The sequence below is a fragment of the Emiliania huxleyi genome, assembly GCF_000372725.1.
Source record: "Emiliania huxleyi CCMP1516 chromosome Unknown EMIHUscaffold_119, whole genome shotgun sequence".
Classification (NCBI taxonomy): domain Eukaryota; phylum Haptophyta; order Isochrysidales; family Noelaerhabdaceae; genus Emiliania; species Emiliania huxleyi.
In genome coordinates, this window is record NW_005201403.1 from 242,744 (window position 1) to 260,258 (window position 17,515).

Consider the following 17,515-nt stretch of genomic DNA (forward strand, 5'->3'; position numbering starts at 1 on the left):
CAACGACCTGGCGGGAGCGGGCTAAAAGCCCTGTCTCGCCCGAGTCCTGGGAAAGTATAGTAAGTTCGTATCGGAAAGGAATTTTACCTGTGCACAAGAGAATTTTACGGATAGAGAAGTGAAGAAGTCCTCCAGCACAAACGCGACCGTGCTAAAGCATGCGATGGTCCCACCCATCCACGCAAGGAGCCAGTTAGAATTTTACAACAAACGATCGCTCCTCATCGCAAACCCCGTCAGCAGTCCTCCTCCGGGAATGTACGTAAGAGCTACATACACTGACAAAACTCCCTCGCACGACACTGGGCACGGAGCCAGTTAGAATCGTTACCAAAGAAAGTCGCCCGACCGAGGCCCATCCATCCATGTCCGTCCGCGAGCCCCCAGCTCGCCGACGGCGAGAGAGATGCCACGAGGGGTCGCGGTGGCGTCCATCGCCAGGCTCCCTAGCTCAACCGACGACCCTCGTGCCTCGGGATCGACGGCCGATCGTCATCAGACAATGAGGTCGAGAACCGCATCGGCGGCCTCAGCAGCGTCTGCAGAGAGCCGATCAGACTCGGGTCCACGGTGAATGTCAGGTCTGCACTAGGCTCACACACAAGTCAAGGTAGATCTAAATACCGGGGGAGGTATTTCCTATGCTTCACAGCCTTGTTATTGAGAAGAAAATACGTCCTACTTCACACCTGGCGGACGGGACTGCGCACACCGTGGCGCACACCGTGGCGCACAAAGAAACGTGAACAGGCCCCACTGCCACTCACCTTGGGTGGTGCAGGTTAGGACTTCCGCGGCGCCGCTCTGGGCGGCGGGCTGAGCCGATCGTAGCGGCGAGCCTCGGTCGAACGATGCATGAGGCCCGTCACGGACAGCCGCTGAGCAGTGAGCTCCTTCTGCTCGTGGGCGCCGGCGAGGGCACGCCTGTGCTGCCGGCATCGGGCGAGCAGCAGCGGCGCCCGATCGGCGTGGTCCTGGCGGACGAAGCCTCTTCCGTGGCCGCAAAGCCGGCCGCCGGCTCACGCTGGTGCTTCTCCGACGCGGTCGAGTCCGACCCGGCCGGCCGCGACTTTGCGCGCTCCACCGACTGCTGCACGCTCCGCTGGACGCCTGCAAAGGGCCGTCACGCCACTGCGACCCGCGAGATCTCGCGTGGACGCGTGCTTCTGCGGGCCTCGGCTGCGGCAGTCGCCAACACGGCTGCGAGCGGCGCGGCGACGGCCCTCCTCGCGGAGTCGTCGGGGCGCGACGGCGCGGCGGCCTCTGCGGACGCGCAGCGCGTCGGGCTGGACGCGTCGACGCTCGCTCTCTCGCTCGAGCTCTTGCGGTCGGGTCGCGAGGCGGCCGAGGAGGCGGCGGGGTCGCTGCTGACGCACCGCGAGCACCTATCCGCCGCCGAGGCGGAGGCGTGGGAGCGCACCGCCCAGAGACTGCGCTCGGCTGCGGCCAGCTCTGGTGGCTCTGGTTGCTCTTGTGCGTCCGGCTGGAGTGATGAGGCGGTGCTGCGGCTGCTGCTCGCGGTGCACGCGAACGCGCACCCGGTCCTCGACGACGCGACGGCGAGCCGGACGGTCGGGCTCGGCCTCTTCCCCGCCGCCTGCCTGCTCAACCACTCCTGCGCCCCGACGGGGGTCCTCTCCTTCGAAGCCGGCGGCAAGGTCCTCGTCGTGCGCGCGCTGGTCGACTTGCGGCGCGGGCAGGAGGCGGCCAGCTCTTAGACACCTCCTAGACACTTCCGAGACCCTTCCTGGACAGTGCAGGAGGCGACCAGCTCTTAGACACCTCCTGGACACTTCCGAGACCCTTCCTGGACAGTGCAGGAGGCGACCAACTCGAGGCCTCGAGCCGCAGCTCCTTCCTGAGGACGTGCATCACAGGGTCCGCCACTGGCGAGCAGGTCACCTACTCGTACCTCGACGAGCCCCACCTCTTCGCCCCGTGGCGGCAGCGGAGGGCGCTCCTGCGCGCCGCACACCGCTACGAGCCCTCCCAGCCTCGCAGCAGAGAGGAGAGCGAGGCGGCGGCGCTCTGCCGATCGCGCCTGCCCGCCGCCGCGCTGGGCGAGCCGGCGGATGAGAACGCGGCAAGGTGCTGGACCCTTCCCTGACCCTTCCTCGAGCCCTCCTCAGGCGAGCTCGAGGCGGAGGTGCGTGCTCTCTGCTCCGAGGCGGCCGCCGCGGCGGAGGAGGCGGAGGAGGCGGCGGCGCGCGGCGACGGGCCGCTCGCTCCGTCGGCGGAGGAGCGGCTCGGGTCTGCCTGCGAGGCGGTGCACTCGCTGCTCGAGGGGAGGCTGCTGCAGGCGGCGCCACCCGGCCCCGCTGGACCGGACGTAGTTGAACGAGTCAGACCGTACTCTCGTGCAGCAGGCGGCCCGCGCCCGCCGACTGCGCCTACGAGGCCCGGTATGAGCATCTCCCGGTATGAACATCTCACCCCGTCGCTCTCGTGTCGCAGGCGGCGCACCCGGCCCACTGGCTCGCGCACGACTGCCTCGCCGCGCTCTCCCGCGCCGCGCGCGCCCTCGGCGACCCGGAGCGGCTCGCACACGCGTCGATGCGATGCCGGTGGCATGTCCATGACGTGTCCGAGACGTGTCGACAGGAGCGGCTCGCGTACGCGTCGATGCGGCTGATCGCCGCGCGGGAGCAGGTGATGCCCCTCGGCACGCCCGGCCTCGCGACGCTGTACGCCTCGCACGGCTCGGCGCTGGTCCGCCTCCTCCGCGCGGGTCGCTTCTCGGCCGCCGGCAGCGCAGAGGCCCTCGGGCAGGCGGAGCAATCCCTCGCGGCCGCCTGCAGCATCCGCGCGAGCTGCCTCGGCGACGAGCACCCGCTCGTGGCCGCCACAGCCCGCGCGCTCGCCGACGTGAGGCAGCGCCGGAGGCAGCGCGCGGGGGGCGCGACGTGACCAGAGAGTTTCCATTCCTTCTTTTGCGACCGCCGCTGAGCGCTGTGAGGTGTGAGGTGTGTGGCGCGCAGCTGCGGAGCGTGCGGCCTGCGGCCGGTGTGTGCGGAGCGGATCGATTTCTTTACGATTGAACGTTCTCTCTCTCGACCGCCCGCAGTCGCACGCCGTCTCCCTCAAGGCACACAAAAGAGGGGGGGTTTCAAGCATCAGACCGCATTGCGCATACCGCCGCCGGCTCCGTCTGGCTCTGCGACTGCGTCTCTGTCGCGCTCTCGGTCCTTCCTCTTCTCGCGCTTCCTCAAAGCCTTGTTAGCTTTCTTCAGCTCCTTGGCCAACTGGGGCGCAGCCTGCGCCTCCGCCTGCTTGGTCCGCTTCTTCTCGTCCCGAAGCAGCAGCACCTCCGCCCGCGCCTTCTCCTCCTCGCTCAGGCTCTCGCGGTCAGCAGCGTAGCGCTGCAGCAGCGACTGATTGATCTCGCGCTTCCACTTCTCACTCTTCTCGAGCAGCCTGCGCCGGCGGCTCTCCTCGTCGCTCTCCTCCTTCTCGTCGCCAGGCTGCCGCCGCCGCTTCTTCCCCTTCTTGCGTTGCTGTCTCGCCGCCTCTGCTCCCGCCGCCGCCCCTGCTCCCGCCGCCTCCTCCGCCGCCAAGGAGGAGGAGGGACGACTGGCCGCATCCACGTCACTCAGCCGGCCCACGTCGGCAGCGCACCCAACCACCGTCTTCTCGTCGTCCTCCGACTGCCCGCCGCTCGGTGACTCGTCCTGTGGGAGCGCCGGCGGCGGCTGCGGCGGCGGTTGCGGCGGCGGCGGCTGCACGCACCGGATGCGCCGGGTGCGGCCCGTCTTCCGGTTCCGCTGCCAGCTCTGATGGAGGTCGACCGAGTAGCTGAAGCCTCGAGCCTCGTACTCGCCGCGGCCGCCCGCTTCTGCGTCCGAGATGGCGGCGAGCACGCGAGCGTCGGCAGGCACCCACCCGCCCTTGAGCTCTACCTCCCACCGCGGCGCCGGCACCGCCGCGGGAGCAGCCGCCGCCACCGCGCGCGCATCGGCAGCCGGGTCCGTGTTGGGCTGGAGCGTGGCGGGCTGGAGCGTGGCGGGCTGGCAGGCGCTGGTTGGTGGCTGGCCGTGGGCGGGCAACGCCGGCGCTCCGCTCGTGGCAGCAGGCTGTCGGCCATCGACGCGGGCAACGCTGCCACCACTGCCGCCAATACCACCACCGCCGCCGCCGCCGCCGCCGCCGCCGCCGCCGCCGCCGTCACTCCCCTCCCTTCCGGTGCCCACTCCTGCACGCTGAGGAGAGCGGGTTGCGACAGAGCCACGCGCGGCGTTTGCAGCGCAGACGGGGCAGGGCGGCGACTGCGGCTGCGTCCAGTGGTCGAAGAGCCGCTGGGCACACGCCCGCTGGCTGAGCGAGGCGGCGTCCGTGATCTGGTGTGCCAGAAGCGTGGCTCTCACAGCGGTCACCGGGAGCCTCTTCGAGTTGAGGAAGGCGAGCACGCGCGCCGCGACCAAAGCGTCGTTCTGGAACCGGCTCAGAGCAGGGTCGGGCTTGCCCCACACACTGTTGGTCGCCTGCTGAGCACAGCGCGAGCGCAGCGCGTCGCCCTTGATCCTCGGGTGGGACGTGTTCGAAAGCTTGGAGTAGAGGCGCTTCGCCTCCTCCTCCCCCTCGATGTGGCGGCACACATCGCCGAACCACAGGTGGAGCTGTTTCAGCAGGATTGTCATACGGCGCCGCGCCGGTTGCACGAGTCCGGCGTCAGCCTCGTGAGCGGCGAGGCGGCCACGGCGTCAGCCTCTCGATCGTCAGCAGAGGAGCGGGGCCTCGCGCGCTAGCGGCTTTTCTTTTCCGTACTAGTGGGGACCTGCGGCGGACCCGCCTCTGTTGAGTGTTGTTCGGGCAGTGAGAGACGCAGGATCTGCACGCCAAAGTGGGGCCACTCCGCATTTTCATTTTGGTTTTGGGTTGTCGGAGATCATCCATCAGCACTCATGTCTCATCAGTCAGTCACGTCAGTCAAAGCAGTCGTGGCACGTGGAGCAGTCGCTGCATGCAACGGCGCCGCCACACGCTCCGGACGACCGACACACCGACACACCACGCACAATGGGAGGCTATCGCGCACGATCGGCCATCGCACCCACCGCAAACACCTCGCCGCACAGATGGGGGGAGGCAAAATCCCACACACACCGGAGCAGCGCAGACACCTTACACGTCAGCGCTCGCTCGATGTGGCCGGCGCTCTCCCCTCTCCTATCGCCTTTTCAACCCGTTGGCTCCGTGCCTAAGGCAGATCGATTAGGGTGTGAGCTGCGGCAGCCACCGTTTCTGTACCTCGATCACGTGCAGGCCGTCGGAGGCCGCGCTGGATGGCCCAGGGCCGGCGGCGGTGAAGGCGTCCGTCGATGAAGGGATGTCGTCGAGGGAGCCATCGTCCTACACGGCTGGTGCACCGGTCCAGTTGTCGGAGTTCGAGATCGCCGTCGACTTGGAGAGTTCGGCCCGTTGACGAACTCACGGAATGTGAGCGACTTGGTGCACGCTGATAGTCGAGCATCATGGCTCGCACCTCATCCTGAGCGCAAGGAATTCGCCCAGGGGCCAGCTGTTGGCGTCGCCGTTTTGATCGAGCTGCATCCACTGCATGGTTTCGTAGTCAAGCGTAAACGCCCAGGAGTTGGTGCCTGGTCGTAGGTTGTGCGGATATCGCTGAGCGTGAGAGGGACTGGATCGGCAGCAGCGCGGGCGGCAGCGGCCGGAGAGGCCGGAGAGCCGTCCGACGGAGGCCGGTCGTGCATCGGCGCGTCGGCCGTAGGGGCCGGGGGGGCGGCGGCATCCATTTACAAATATCGCTGCGGGTCGCTGCGGGCCGACGATTGTGGACTGATCGATCGTCGGCGGGCGGTGTTCTCGAGTGTTCAGCTGGGACGTTCTACGTTAAAAGAGCGTCGGCGCCGACACGAGAGACTTATAAGGGTAGATTCCGAATTTTTTTTCCGACGTCACCGAAACTCGGCGCCTGCGGCGGAGTGGCTTACTGCGGCTAGCATGCCGACCGCCATTGTGGCGCCAGCAGATGAACACGCCGACGAGGAGGTCCTCCGAGAGGCGTTGGAGGGCGATGCGCTGCGACCGACGGGCGGCGCTCCCGCCTCCAACGACGACACCCTCCTGCCGCAGACGACGTGCAAGCTGGTGATGACGCCCGCTCACGACGCCCTCTCGAGGAGTCGCTTCGCGCTGTATCGGCTGCTCATGACGCCCCCTCAAGGCGTCGTATCTCCGAAGGCCTACTTTGCCGCGAGCAACGAGCTCGTGGTGCTGACGCTAATCGTGTGCTGGATTGTCACGGTCTGTTACGACCGGTCCCAGGTGTGGGACCACCCGGCGCGGGTCTACGTGGGGCACTTCAACCCGTGCTTTGGGTGGGACTACGCGCCGGCGTCGTACATCGCCGTCTTTGCGATGTCGTACGACGTGCACCTCGCGTGGACCTACGCGAGCCTCGAGGCGATGCGCACCAAGCTGCGCGACGACGACGGCAAGACGAGCAAAGCCGAGCGCTTCTCGCTGGTGACGACGTACCTGCACGGGCTCGCGAGCATGGGGTGGATGCTCCTGTGGCTCGTTGGCCCGCCCGACGGCCAGTGGGCCGCGCACCTCGCCATCTTCTCCACCGCCGTCGCCTTCCGCTACCTCTGCCAGCTGGGCAACTACGTCGAGTGCCGCTGGGGCAAGGCGTGGGAGAGCGGCCACGTGAAGCGCTCGCACACGGTCTACATCGTGAGCTACGGCCTGGTGACGCTCTGCCTTCCCATCCTCTACTTTATCGACGTCATCATGTACGAGGCGCAGGGGCGCACCGGCGTCGACCCGCCCATACCGCTCGCGATCATCCAGACGCTGGACGTGGTGTGGATGGTGCTCGTCGCGCTGAGCACGCGCTTCTCGGTCCCCGAGCCGCCCGTCGTCGTCAAGTGGAGCGTCCTCGAGTTCGACGACGTCGTCGACGCCGACGACTTCACGCCGGCGCAGATCGCGCAGCTGAGGAAGCTCGGGTTCGAGGCCATCGAGTGAGCTGCGGCTCGCTGCGCCGCCGCATCCTGGAGGACCCAGACCTTGCGCCGTGCGTGCTCCTTAAGACGAGCTGTGCGGGCACCCGGCGGCCGTGTGCAAGCGCTGGTCTCTGATCTGCGCGCCGCGCGGTGCCTTCGCTCGCCTCGTGGAGACTGCTGGCGACGCCACGTCGGCGCTGCACGCTGCTGCGCTCGGAGAGCTCAAGCGGCTGTCGGAGGCTCCTGCCACGCACGAGGGTGTCGTGGCTAGCAATCGCGCCACCCTCGACGCTGACGACCATTGCCTCTCGTTCCTGCTGGCGCGGCTCGATGAGCCCGAGGATGATGGCTGGCGCAGAGAAATCATCACCGCCCTCCTGGCCCTCGCAACCTCCTCGTCTGCGTGCGCTGAGCAGTGGCACCGGGTCGGCGGCGTTGCGGCGCTGCAAGCGCTCGCTCGAGAGACGGCGGAGGAGCGGGTGGAGAGACAGGCGGAGAGGTGCGACGAGGCGCAGCGGTCAGCCTTGGCGTGAGGAGGTCCGCAGGCGGACTGCCAGGTGACTCTCATAGTGTTACGGTACTCTACCTTAGTTGTGCTCGGTGCCAAAACACCGAAAAAATCTCTCTCCCTGTCCCCCCCCGGGGTGTCATGTCATGAACGACCGTGTCAAGATTGGGGTTGTCTCTGTCAAGGCGGACTCGCTCTTCGAATCATGTTCCTGTGTCCCTGTCCTCTCTGCTGGCCTGCCTCTCGCCTCTCCCGCTCGACGACCAAAAACGACGCCGCCGCAAGTGCAGGGTAGGCTCCGCCTCACTGCATCTCGAACTGGATTCCACGAATTGATTTTCCTAGCGTCGTCAAAGTGAGCTGAAAGCTCGCTCGAAGAGCCGATGTCACCCGCCGACCGCCTCCCATCTCGCCGCTGCTCTGGCGGGGCGGGGGCGGGGCCTGGCGACGGCGCGCGGCGCATGTGCCGTGGCAACCCACCGGGCCGGCCGGCCGCGAAGGCGCCGACCGGCGATCGCCACCGCGCCCCGCCTCGGAACGCCGTTTCCGCTTGGCGTCCGAGGCGCTCGGCGTTCCCGCTGGCCGCCGGGGCCGGACCGGATCGGACGCTCCTTTTCCCGCCGTAGGCACGGCTGGCCGGCTGGAGCAGCGGAAAAACAAAAATCGCACGGCTCAATCCTCTCCGGCCAGCCTCGGGCTAATTAGAACTGCAAAAAATCGGAAGTTTCCGCCGCCCCGTATTCCACCTCCCTGGCCCTCCACGCCCCGCGCGCGCGACCGTATCACCGCCGCAGTCGGCCTCCCCGCCCCGCGCGCTGTGGGAGCGGCGCCCACCCACCGGAGACGCCTTCCCCTTGACCGCCCGACCACCCCACCCCCTCCGGCAGGTGCCTCGCGCGTGATTTGCGCTCGAGAGGCCTCCTTTGAGGTGGCGGCCGGCCGCCGCTTCTCGCGGTGAGGCGGCATGAGGCCGTCCCCCCGTCGCGTTCGACGGCAGGCCGGCCACGGCACCGGCTGTCGCGGCTCGAGGGCGGCAGGCGAGCCGCCCCCCCCTCCTCCCTCCCTCCGCCCCTTCCTCCCTTCCCCGCAGCGCTGCCCCCGGCACGATCTCCTCGTGCCCCGCTGCCGCCCCACCCGCCGCGCCGCCCGCCGCCGATGGCCCGGCCGCCACCGCCACCGTCGGCGGCCGCCTCCCGCCCACCCGCACCGCCGCCCCGGCCACTGCCACCCGCGCCGCCGCCTCGCCCAACGCCGCCACCGGCCCACCCTCCCGCCCGTCGCCGCTGCCGCCGCGCCGCCGCTGCCGCCCTCCGGGCCGCCTCCGGCCCCGCCACCTGCCTCGCCGCCGCCCACGCGACTGGCCTCGCCGCCGCCACCGCCACCGCCCTCCCCACCGCCCTCCCCTCCGCTCTCACCGCCGCCGACGCGCCGCCACGCCGCCTCTGCCTCCGCCCTTGCCGAGCCGTCGCCACCGCCCTTCTCGCCGCCTCTGCCGCCCATGCCGCCTTGGGTGCCGCCTATTCCGTGGCCCTCGCCACCGCCGCCGCCGTCGCCGCCCCCGCCGCCACCGCTACCGCCGCCTCCCGCCCCGCCACCCCCTCCGACACCGACACCCCCCCTCCCTCACACCATCCCGGCCGGCCTCCTCCGTTCTAGCCCCAACTCCCACACACCACCACCGACCTCCCCGCGCCCCCACACGCCGGCCCCGCGCACCCACGCCACCACCATCGCCCACGTCGCCCTCCCCGACCCCCACCCCGCGCCCCAGGCTCTTCACAGCTACGCTCGGGGCGTCCTGGCGCCGCCTCCCCAACCGCTGCGGCCCACGCGGCCGCCGGGCGGCGCGACGGCGGCTACCGGCCGGCATAGCCCTTCCAGCGCCGGCCGGGGGCTGCGGCGGCGCGCGGCGCGCGGCGGGCAAGCTGCCTGCTGGCGGGCGGCGCTTCTAGTCGTGATTTTAGTGCCGCGTAGGTCGCCCATCGGCCACTTCTCGGGCGTGCGGCCGCAGCGCGGCGAGAAGGCGGCGCGCTCGGCCCGCTGGCGGAGGTGAAGCCCCCCAGAGCGGAAGCTGGCGGGCCGGGGGCGTCGGGCGGGTGCGCGGCGGCACCCGTGCCACCGGGACGGGCCGTGGTGGCCCGTGTGGCGGCCGTGAAGGGCCGTTTGGTGCGCCCCGGCGGCCGCCTGCACGGCGGCCGCCGGGGCCGGTTTGGACTGTGTTTGGGGGGGTGGAGGGGTCCGGTGGCCGGTGTGATGGTCGTTTATCACCCTCCTATCACCCACTTACCGCCCCCGGCCGTGGGGGCCTCTCCAGACGCCGCCATTTATGATTTCAAAGGGTCCTGCCGACGCTCATCACAGTGCGGCGGAGGGGCCGGAGCCGGCGCCGCGGAGGACGAGGATGGCCGTGGCGGACCGGGACGAGCTCTGGGAGGTTCAGTGTCAGTGAGTATATTGTAGAGGCCACCCATGTGCACAATATCTTGACTGAGAGCTAAGCCAGGGGAGGCGATGCCGGGGCCGTACAGCAGCTTGACGGTGCTTCGCCGGCGTGCGTCCCGCCGGCCGCCGGGGCCGGTTTGGACTGTGTTTGGGGGGGTGGAGGGGTCCTATGGCCGGTGTGATGGTCGTTTATGGCCCTCCTATCACCCACTTACCACCCCCGGCCGTGGGGACCTCACCGGACGCCGCCATTCATGATTTCAAAGGGTCCTGCCGTCGCTCAGTTCGAATCACAGTGGGGCGGAGCCTACCCTGTGCCGCTCCTGATCGACGACCTCACCTTCAAGCCGCTTAGCACGACCGGCTTCGTGCCCTACTACAACTATGAGCAGCAAGACGGCGCGCTCGCCGAGGTGAGCGGCACCGTCGGCCTGATCACCTCGGACGACGCCGGCCGCGTCGCGTCTCAGACCTTCATGTTCATGCTCTCGGGCGTGGACTCGAGGTGCAAGGACGGTGCCGGCGACGCACACAACTCGTGTGGTCTCCACATCCACCAAGGTGGCTCGTGCAAAGAGGACGCGCTCGGCCACTTCTTCAACGGCGACGGCTCCTTCGACCCGTGGGCGGGCGGGCCGGCGCCGATCGTCTACACGACGACGGACGACTTCACCTTTGGCGAGTTCACCGTTCTGACGGGCCTCCCTGCGCACCAGATTGACGGAAGGACGTTCGTTGTGCACGATTTCGAGGGGAGGCGGAATGCCTGCTCGCGGATCGGCAGGCCCGGCCGACGAGCAAGGTGGACAACGTCGCCTCCAGCTGGCGGAGCCGCCCGAAGATGCCCGAGGAGAAGAAGGCCAGCCACTTCTTGGGGGTCCTGGCTGGCGCTGCAGCAGGTGCCCTCGCCGGTCACTTGGCCAGCCAACAGGACAACTCCCCACACTACGGGCCCCTCAGCAGTACTACCCTCAGCAGCCGTGTGCACAGTCATCGTCTCATCATACTAGCACCCCACACGGCAATCCTTAGCAGCAGTACGGTTACCCTCAGCAGCATTACGGTGGCTACGGTTACCCTCAGCAGCAGTGGCACTCCTGGATCCAAGGCACCTCGGCCAGAGCTGCACGTCGGTGTGCCGCGAGCGTCGCTTGACCTGCGACATTCAGGCACTGGACGAGTTCGCGCGCACGGGCAGATACACAAGTTTCAACGTCAACTCGCTCAACGCCCTGACGCGGCAGTGCCGCGCCGTCAATTCGTACCCGGCTTGGCCCCACAGCCCGGCAATCTGCAACTCGCCCGCTTGCGGGTCCACCTGGCGATACAACAGCTTTGGTGGGTGCTCCATTGGCCATGGCGGGTCCGGGAGCTGCAAGGCCTTCCACACAGCTTTCTCCCGCTTCTGCCCGTGCGCTTAACGCTTGCGCGTCCGTGTCTGGGAGCGCGCGAGTGGAATCTTGGGGGTGTGGGCCTTGCGCCGTCACGCACGCCTCGCCTCACTCACGCCTGCGGCCTGGGCAAAGTTGAATATGTTGACGTTCGTTCTGATTGTGACCTGGCTGTTTAAGTCGTGCGAGGGAGTTTTGTTGTAAAATTCTGTTTCAAGTACCTAGGTAGGGTGTGGACCCTGAGTTGACCAACCAGGGGTTGTGCGCTGGGCCCTCCTGCTCGGCTCCAGCCATTACACAAGTCTTGTCATCAACAGAGTAGATGGATCTGACCTCGGGGCCGATGTGACCAAGCGCTGGTAGCGTGGTTTTACCTCACACCCACGGTCTCACAGTGTGCCGGCAGTCGCCGAGCAGTGTCGCTCCCACAAGCCGCAGCACAAGTGACTGAGGGCCAGTGAGGGCGAGCCCATCGCTGTCACAGCTGTGGCAGCCGCACAGTAGGCTGTGTCAACTGTGCAGAGTGTGTGAGCAGCAGAGGAGCTGCTCTCCAGGCTTCAGGCGCAAAGAGCTGCATGCCACCGAAAGCGCTGTCGAGGTTCGCCGAGCGCGGCGAAATCGGGGGACACCGTCACACCTCTACTACGGTCTAGCCCGGCGCGCAGTCGCCCAGCAAAATTGCGCCTGGCAAGCGCAGGCCGCAGCAATCCTGCAACGTGCAAGTGTCCCATGCCTCATACATCATGTAACAGAGTGTGCATTATCTCCTCTGCATATCGGCACCTAAAAAATAAAACGGCAAAACACTGAGACGTCTGAGCGCTTGACAGTTGACTGTGTACTTTACTCACTGTGACTCACACCGGAAGCAAACCCTTTGTGCGAGTCCTGCCACTGCCGCTGGCCCCACCGCTGCTGCTGTTGCCGTCGCGCGCCTTGGTCCGCGCGAAGGCGACGACGCCTCCCACCGCCGTGGCGACGCCCGCGCAGTTGGCCACCTAGGTTCGGGGTCAGGGTACAGGGTGAAGCTAGGTTCGGGGTCAGGGTACGGGGTGAAGGTCAGGGTCAGGGTCAGGGTTAGGGTCAGGCAAGGTCAGGGTCAGGATCGAGGTTAGGGTGGGCAGTTGGCCGCCGAGAGCGGCGTCGCAAACACTGCCGCCGCAGCGCCGATGACGAGCACGCGGCGCAGGATGTTGAGCACGGCGTGCCTAATCCCGATCACTCTCGGGCACTCTCGGGCAGTCTCAGGCTCACCTCGGGGTGCGGAGCAAGCGGCGCACGTCGCGATGCTGACGCGTGCGAGGACGGCGAAGCTGACGCCTGCTCTCCGGCAACCTCGTGTCATCTCGTGCAATCTCGGGTCAGCTCGACGGCGAAGCTGACGCCGTTGTACAGCGCGTGCGCCGCGCCGTTGGCGGCGAATAGACAAGCGACCCGCGCGGCGCCGGCGGCGCTGCCGCCGGCCGCGCTCGCCAGCAGCGGCCGCGCCTCAAGGATCAGCGCCGTTGGGAGGAGCACGAGCAGGCCGCCTAGTCTCGGGCAATCTCGGCTGATCTCGCCGCATCTCGGGTGACCTCGGGAGCAGGAGCCGGGCTGCCGCGCGCGACGTGGTAAAAGAGGCATGCGTCCGAGCGGGTGGCGGGCGAGCCGGCATGGCGGCGCTTGAGCGACTTGGTCAGCACGGCGCGGCCTATCCATTGACCAACTGAGCTGACCAACGCATGAGGAGGGTCGAGCGACGCGGCTAGCACGGCGCGGCCAGAGAAGGCGACGTTCGACGCGAGGGCGAGGGCCCCGCCGGTGGCGCTGAAGGCGCCGCCGCCGGAGCAAGCGGTCGCGACGCCGGCGACGATCGGGAGGAGGGCGAGGAGGGTGGCGGGCCGCTCCCGCTCGCCCAGCACCAGTCCGGCAAGAGCGACCTACTCGGCTCGAGGCCTGCAGCTTGGAGAGGCGCCGTGTGGAGCGGCAGCGGCATGCCGTGCAACTGCCGTGGTGAGAGGCTCGGCCGCCTTGACCGTCTCCACGAAGCTCGGCGCGGCGGCGGCGATGGCGGCGTTGGTGAGCAGGAAGCCGAGCGTGTATGTCAGGCTCACGCCGCGCACCGCCCGCAGCTCGACGTCACTCAGCGGGCCGCGGGAGGAGGACGGCAGCAGGCAGCGTGTGCCTGGTGCGGAGGCTCGCTCGTGCTGTGGAGAGGCAAAATTCATATTGCTTGTGGTGGTGTGATGCACACCCGCTGCTGCCACGGCAAACTGGACGGCGGCAAGGGTCGCTGGGCAGGCGAGCTCCTGCAGCACGATCTTGGCGGTCCAGATGGCAGCGATGGAGGCTGCGTACCAGGTTGCCACCAGCGGGCCGACGCGCAGCTTCATGTCCGCTGTTGGTACACGGCCAGCCAGAAAATGCAAGTGGCGGGGAGGAGGGCGAGCCGGCGGGAGCGGTGTCGCCTCGCAGCGGGGTGCCAACGCCCTCTGGCCTGGCGCGCAAGCTACTACACGCGCACCGGCCCAGGGCTTCCACCCACGTCACCCACCTCCCCGCGCGGGGCCGCTCCGGGGCGACCCGGGCGCCCTCCGACCACGCTGCCACACTACTATCCTTCAACAATAGTGCCCGTGAAGCGAAGGCGCGAGTCGGAAGGCCGCCCCCCGGGGGGGGGGGGGGGGCGACCGTGATTTGGTCCCTTCATTTTCCTACAATCGCTGTGATGTGTGAACCCAGCCACGTAGGGAGATCCTAGCATAAACATGTTCATGCATGTTGAAAGCAACCGGGGTGTGCTGTCCCACTGCTATATGAGCTCAGCCGCTCTGGGCGTCGAACGCTATGAGTCCTACGCCAGCCCCGCCAGCCTCGAGGCCATGATGGCCGTCCTCGTGGCGACGCTTGCGAAGCAGGCCTGCACCAGTGAGGAGCCGGCGAGGGCGAACGGCACGGCAACAGACAAAAACACCTTTAGGAAGGCGGCTGCAGCGAGGAGCGCGGCGGCAGCGTTGAGCCCTGCTGCGGCTGCTGCGACCAGCACGACTGCTGCTGCGGGCGCCTGCCTCACGCCCGACGCCGCGGCCGTTGCGGGCTCCTCGCCAGCCCCTCTCACCGTGGACGCGGCGGCCGCTGCCACCTTTGCATCCTGCGCGGAGACGTACGCCTGCAGCGCCATGGCTCGTGCCGCGGCCGCCTTCTTCAAATCTCTCTCCTCCTTGACCTGGATGGCCGCCGCCGCCGCCGCCGCCGTCTCGAGGTCGGCCCAGACGAACCCATCTGGCGGCGGAGTCTCGACGGTCCTCACCGCCGCGGCCTGCATCGAGGACGCCCCGCTCAGCGCAGTAGTCTTATCCTCCCCCCCCGCCGCCGCCGGCGCTCCGTCCCTGTCAGCCTCAGCCGCTCTCGCGCGCTTCGCCGCAGCCTCAGCCGCCTCCCAGTCAATGATTGGCTCCGCCGCCTCCCAATCCCCCCTCTTGTCCGCCTCATACCTCTCCAAGGCGCCGCGCCGCGAGGGCACCTCTGTCCCCGGCTCCTTTGCGCCCGGAACTCGGTCGCCACGGAACCAGGGGAGGCGCTGTGGCGCCGCCGTCGCGCCGCCACTCGATGCCCTGGCGGCCTTTTCCATCTTGACTGCCGAGCGGATCCGATCCGCCATCGCCGCCTCCTCGGCCTGCGCAGCCCGCGTTGCCGCCTTTCGAATCTCAGCCGCCGCCTTGCTCGCCGCTCGCTCTGCCTTGGCAGCCGCTTCCTTCGCCTTGCCGCTCGCCTCCTTGTCGGCCACTGCCTTGTCTGTCACTGCGTTCTCGGTTACCGCCGGCTCTGACGTCGCCACCTCGAGCACCGCTCCCTTGATGGGCTCCATCTCCCGCACGGCCACACCAGTCCCTCGGCCTGCCTCAGGAGCACTCCCTGGCGCTGGGGCCGGTGGCAAAGGTGCTACCTCGCCCTCATCGTCGCCGCTGGTTGCCGTCTCCAGAGAGCTGGTGCCACTCTTTCGCCGTAGCCCAAGGGGCAGCGCGACAGAGAAGAGTGCGCCAGCCAGGTAAGGCTCTGCCGGTCGGGCTTTTCGATCGCCCACGGCCTGCTCGTCCCGGGTAGATTGCTCGCCTGCCGCCTCGCTGCCCGCCTTGCGGTCTCGTTCCGCCTTCTTGGCTGCCAGCAGCCGTGCCACCTCAGCCTCGGCCTCTCGCCCCTTCTCCACTACGATGTCCTCCTTGACGTCGGGCGGGAAGAGGTTGGCGGTCGCCGCTTCCACGTACGCCTCGCCATACTCGCTGTTCGAGCCTCGCAGGCCGGAGTACTCTGGCGGCGCCTCTGGCGCGGTGGACGCGAGGGCAATCTCAGGCCGGGCGGCGGTGGCGGGTATGGCCGCCGCGGGAAAAGCAGGGAGGACGGAAGAGAGCAAGGAGGCAAGGAGGATTGGCGTGGCGGCTGGGATTGCGCGAGCCGCCCCGCCGGCGTCGTGCGCCGCTCCCAGCCTTGGCGTGCGGGATGAGCGGGCCGAGAACAGCATTGGCTCGTTCGCGTACGTCCACCTCGTATTGGGTGTATTCTCTCTCTATTGGGTACTCGTACGTCTCTCTCTCTCTCTCTCTACTCGTATTGTCGAGTATTGAGCACTTGAGCACTTGATAGGGTCGATTCCGCATGGTACGGGACCCCTCGATCGTCTCGCCCTCCCTCACTGGTGTGGGTATTGCAATACATGTACCTAGGCTAGGCCTAGCTCCTAGGTACTCTTTCGGTTTAATCGATACGTCGCATGAAGGAGATCATCCCCGCGCTAAGCCCTGGCGAGTAGAGGCACACGCACGCTCTCTCGAGGTCTCTTGGAGCAGAGCCCCGGCGAGTCCTCGAAAGAGCCAAATGGGTCCTCGGAGAGGGTACCCTGGGTGGGCGGGGCCTCTATTCGCCAGCGCTAAGCCCGTGGGCCGACGCCCTGAAGAATCAATCACGAACACCGTCGCGGTCCGTCGCCGCTCCCTCGGTCGGGCTGTGTTCCTAGTGCCATTGCGCGCAATTCCCGAAAAGAATGTTACCTTAGGGGACCCCTAGGCTTAAAAGGGTGGGCCCTGGGGCGCCTGCGGCTTAAACGGCTTAAAACTTGCCATGGCAAGTTTTAAGAGCTGCTGGGCCGCCAATTCCTTAAACGGTCTTAAACGCTTAAACGGTGCGGGAGAGCTCCCGAGGTCGATGGTCCGGGAGGCTCCCGGTAGACGCCGGAGGCCGGGAAGCTGGCTACAGTCAGCTAGCACGCGTCCCCTATGCGCGTATGGCTCCTGCCAGTGCACCAGACTTACAGATGTGTCTTCAGAGGCGGGTTTGTGCCTAATAACGGCAGTATCTCGACTTTTTCCTTGGCGGCAACGCGATGGCGGCAAGGCCTCTCTGCGCGCCCGCCCTCGCCACGCCGAAGACCAACCGACGTCGGACCGCGGTGAGACCACGCCGCCCCCCGCGCCCGCCCGCGCCCGCAGCGTGAACACATACGCGCGTCCCTCACCGCACGGAAACATACGCGCCAGCCGCGCAGCAGCCTCACATGCAGCGCCGACCGCATGCTCGCGCCCTGGGCCGCCGACGACCCGGTCGGGCGGGCTGCGCGGCCGCCGTACACCATCAGGCAGGCGCGCGACCACTCGCAGCGCGCCGCAGCCCACCGCGCAGCCCTGCCAGCCAAGCCTGCGCCTCAAAGCTGCACAAACAGGCGCACAACAGAGCACAGCGCACAGCACACGCCGGCGCGCGCGCAGCACACGCAGACTCACGCGCGATTCCAACACGCACACGCGCACAGCACGCGCGCATCGCACGCCAGCGCAGCGCCGCACACAGAGCACACTTGCCCACCAGCAGCAGCAGGCCTGCCACAATCCACATCTCACACACGCGCGCGCACACTCCCCACGCCGGCGCACGCATCGGGCGTCGCCGAGAGCAACTGAAGCAACCTTAAGCTGACTCCTGACCCCTCCAAGCCAACCCGTAAGCAGGCAGCATAAACAGCCACACAATGAGGCATCCTGCTGCAAAAAGGGGCACCTCGCTGCCTCCCGCTGCATCTCGTGGCATCTCGCGGCATCTCGCTGCCTCCCGCTGCATCTCGTGGCATCTCGCGGCATCTCGCGGCATCTCGCGGCATCTCACGGCATCTCGCGGCATCTCGCCTAACCGCGCCTAACCTCGCCAAATCTCGCCTAACCTCGCCTAACCTCCTCTGATCG

The 17,515-nt window shown here is 67.9% G+C and overlaps 4 protein-coding genes across 4 annotated transcripts; 2 read left to right on the forward strand and 2 right to left on the reverse strand.

Annotated features, from left to right (window-relative positions):
- The first annotated feature begins 699 nt into the window (after positions 1-699).
- EMIHUDRAFT_454711 (hypothetical protein) lies at positions 700-3,045 on the forward strand. Its single transcript, XM_005790724.1, has 4 exons — positions 700-1,703; positions 1,898-2,088; positions 2,367-2,418; positions 2,602-3,045. Exons 1-4 carry the CDS (start codon positions 852-854, stop codon positions 2,905-2,907), a joined length of 1,401 nt encoding a protein of 466 aa, XP_005790781.1. The 5' UTR covers positions 700-851; the 3' UTR covers positions 2,908-3,045.
- A 68-nt stretch (positions 3,046-3,113) lies between these two features.
- On the reverse strand, positions 3,114-4,634 carry EMIHUDRAFT_224755 (hypothetical protein; the record flags this gene model as incomplete). Its single annotated transcript, XM_005790725.1, has 4 exons — positions 3,114-3,446; positions 3,585-3,654; positions 3,727-3,989; positions 4,188-4,634. The coding sequence occupies 4 exons, from the start codon at positions 4,632-4,634 to the stop codon at positions 3,114-3,116; spliced, it is 1,113 nt and encodes a 370-aa protein (XP_005790782.1).
- A 1,324-nt stretch (positions 4,635-5,958) lies between these two features.
- EMIHUDRAFT_224757 (hypothetical protein) lies at positions 5,959-7,498 on the forward strand (the record flags this gene model as incomplete). The annotated part of the gene is made up of 2 exons (XM_005790726.1): positions 5,959-6,983; positions 7,237-7,498. 2 exons carry the CDS (start codon positions 5,959-5,961, stop codon positions 7,496-7,498), a joined length of 1,287 nt encoding a protein of 428 aa, XP_005790783.1.
- A 4,457-nt stretch (positions 7,499-11,955) lies between these two features.
- On the reverse strand, positions 11,956-13,678 carry EMIHUDRAFT_224760 (hypothetical protein; the record flags this gene model as incomplete). The annotated part of the gene is made up of 7 exons (XM_005790727.1): positions 11,956-12,015; positions 12,170-12,304; positions 12,460-12,514; positions 12,587-12,626; positions 13,009-13,225; positions 13,292-13,470; positions 13,540-13,678. 7 exons carry the CDS (start codon positions 13,676-13,678, stop codon positions 11,956-11,958), a joined length of 825 nt encoding a protein of 274 aa, XP_005790784.1.
- Positions 13,679-17,515: the final 3,837 nt, after the last annotated feature.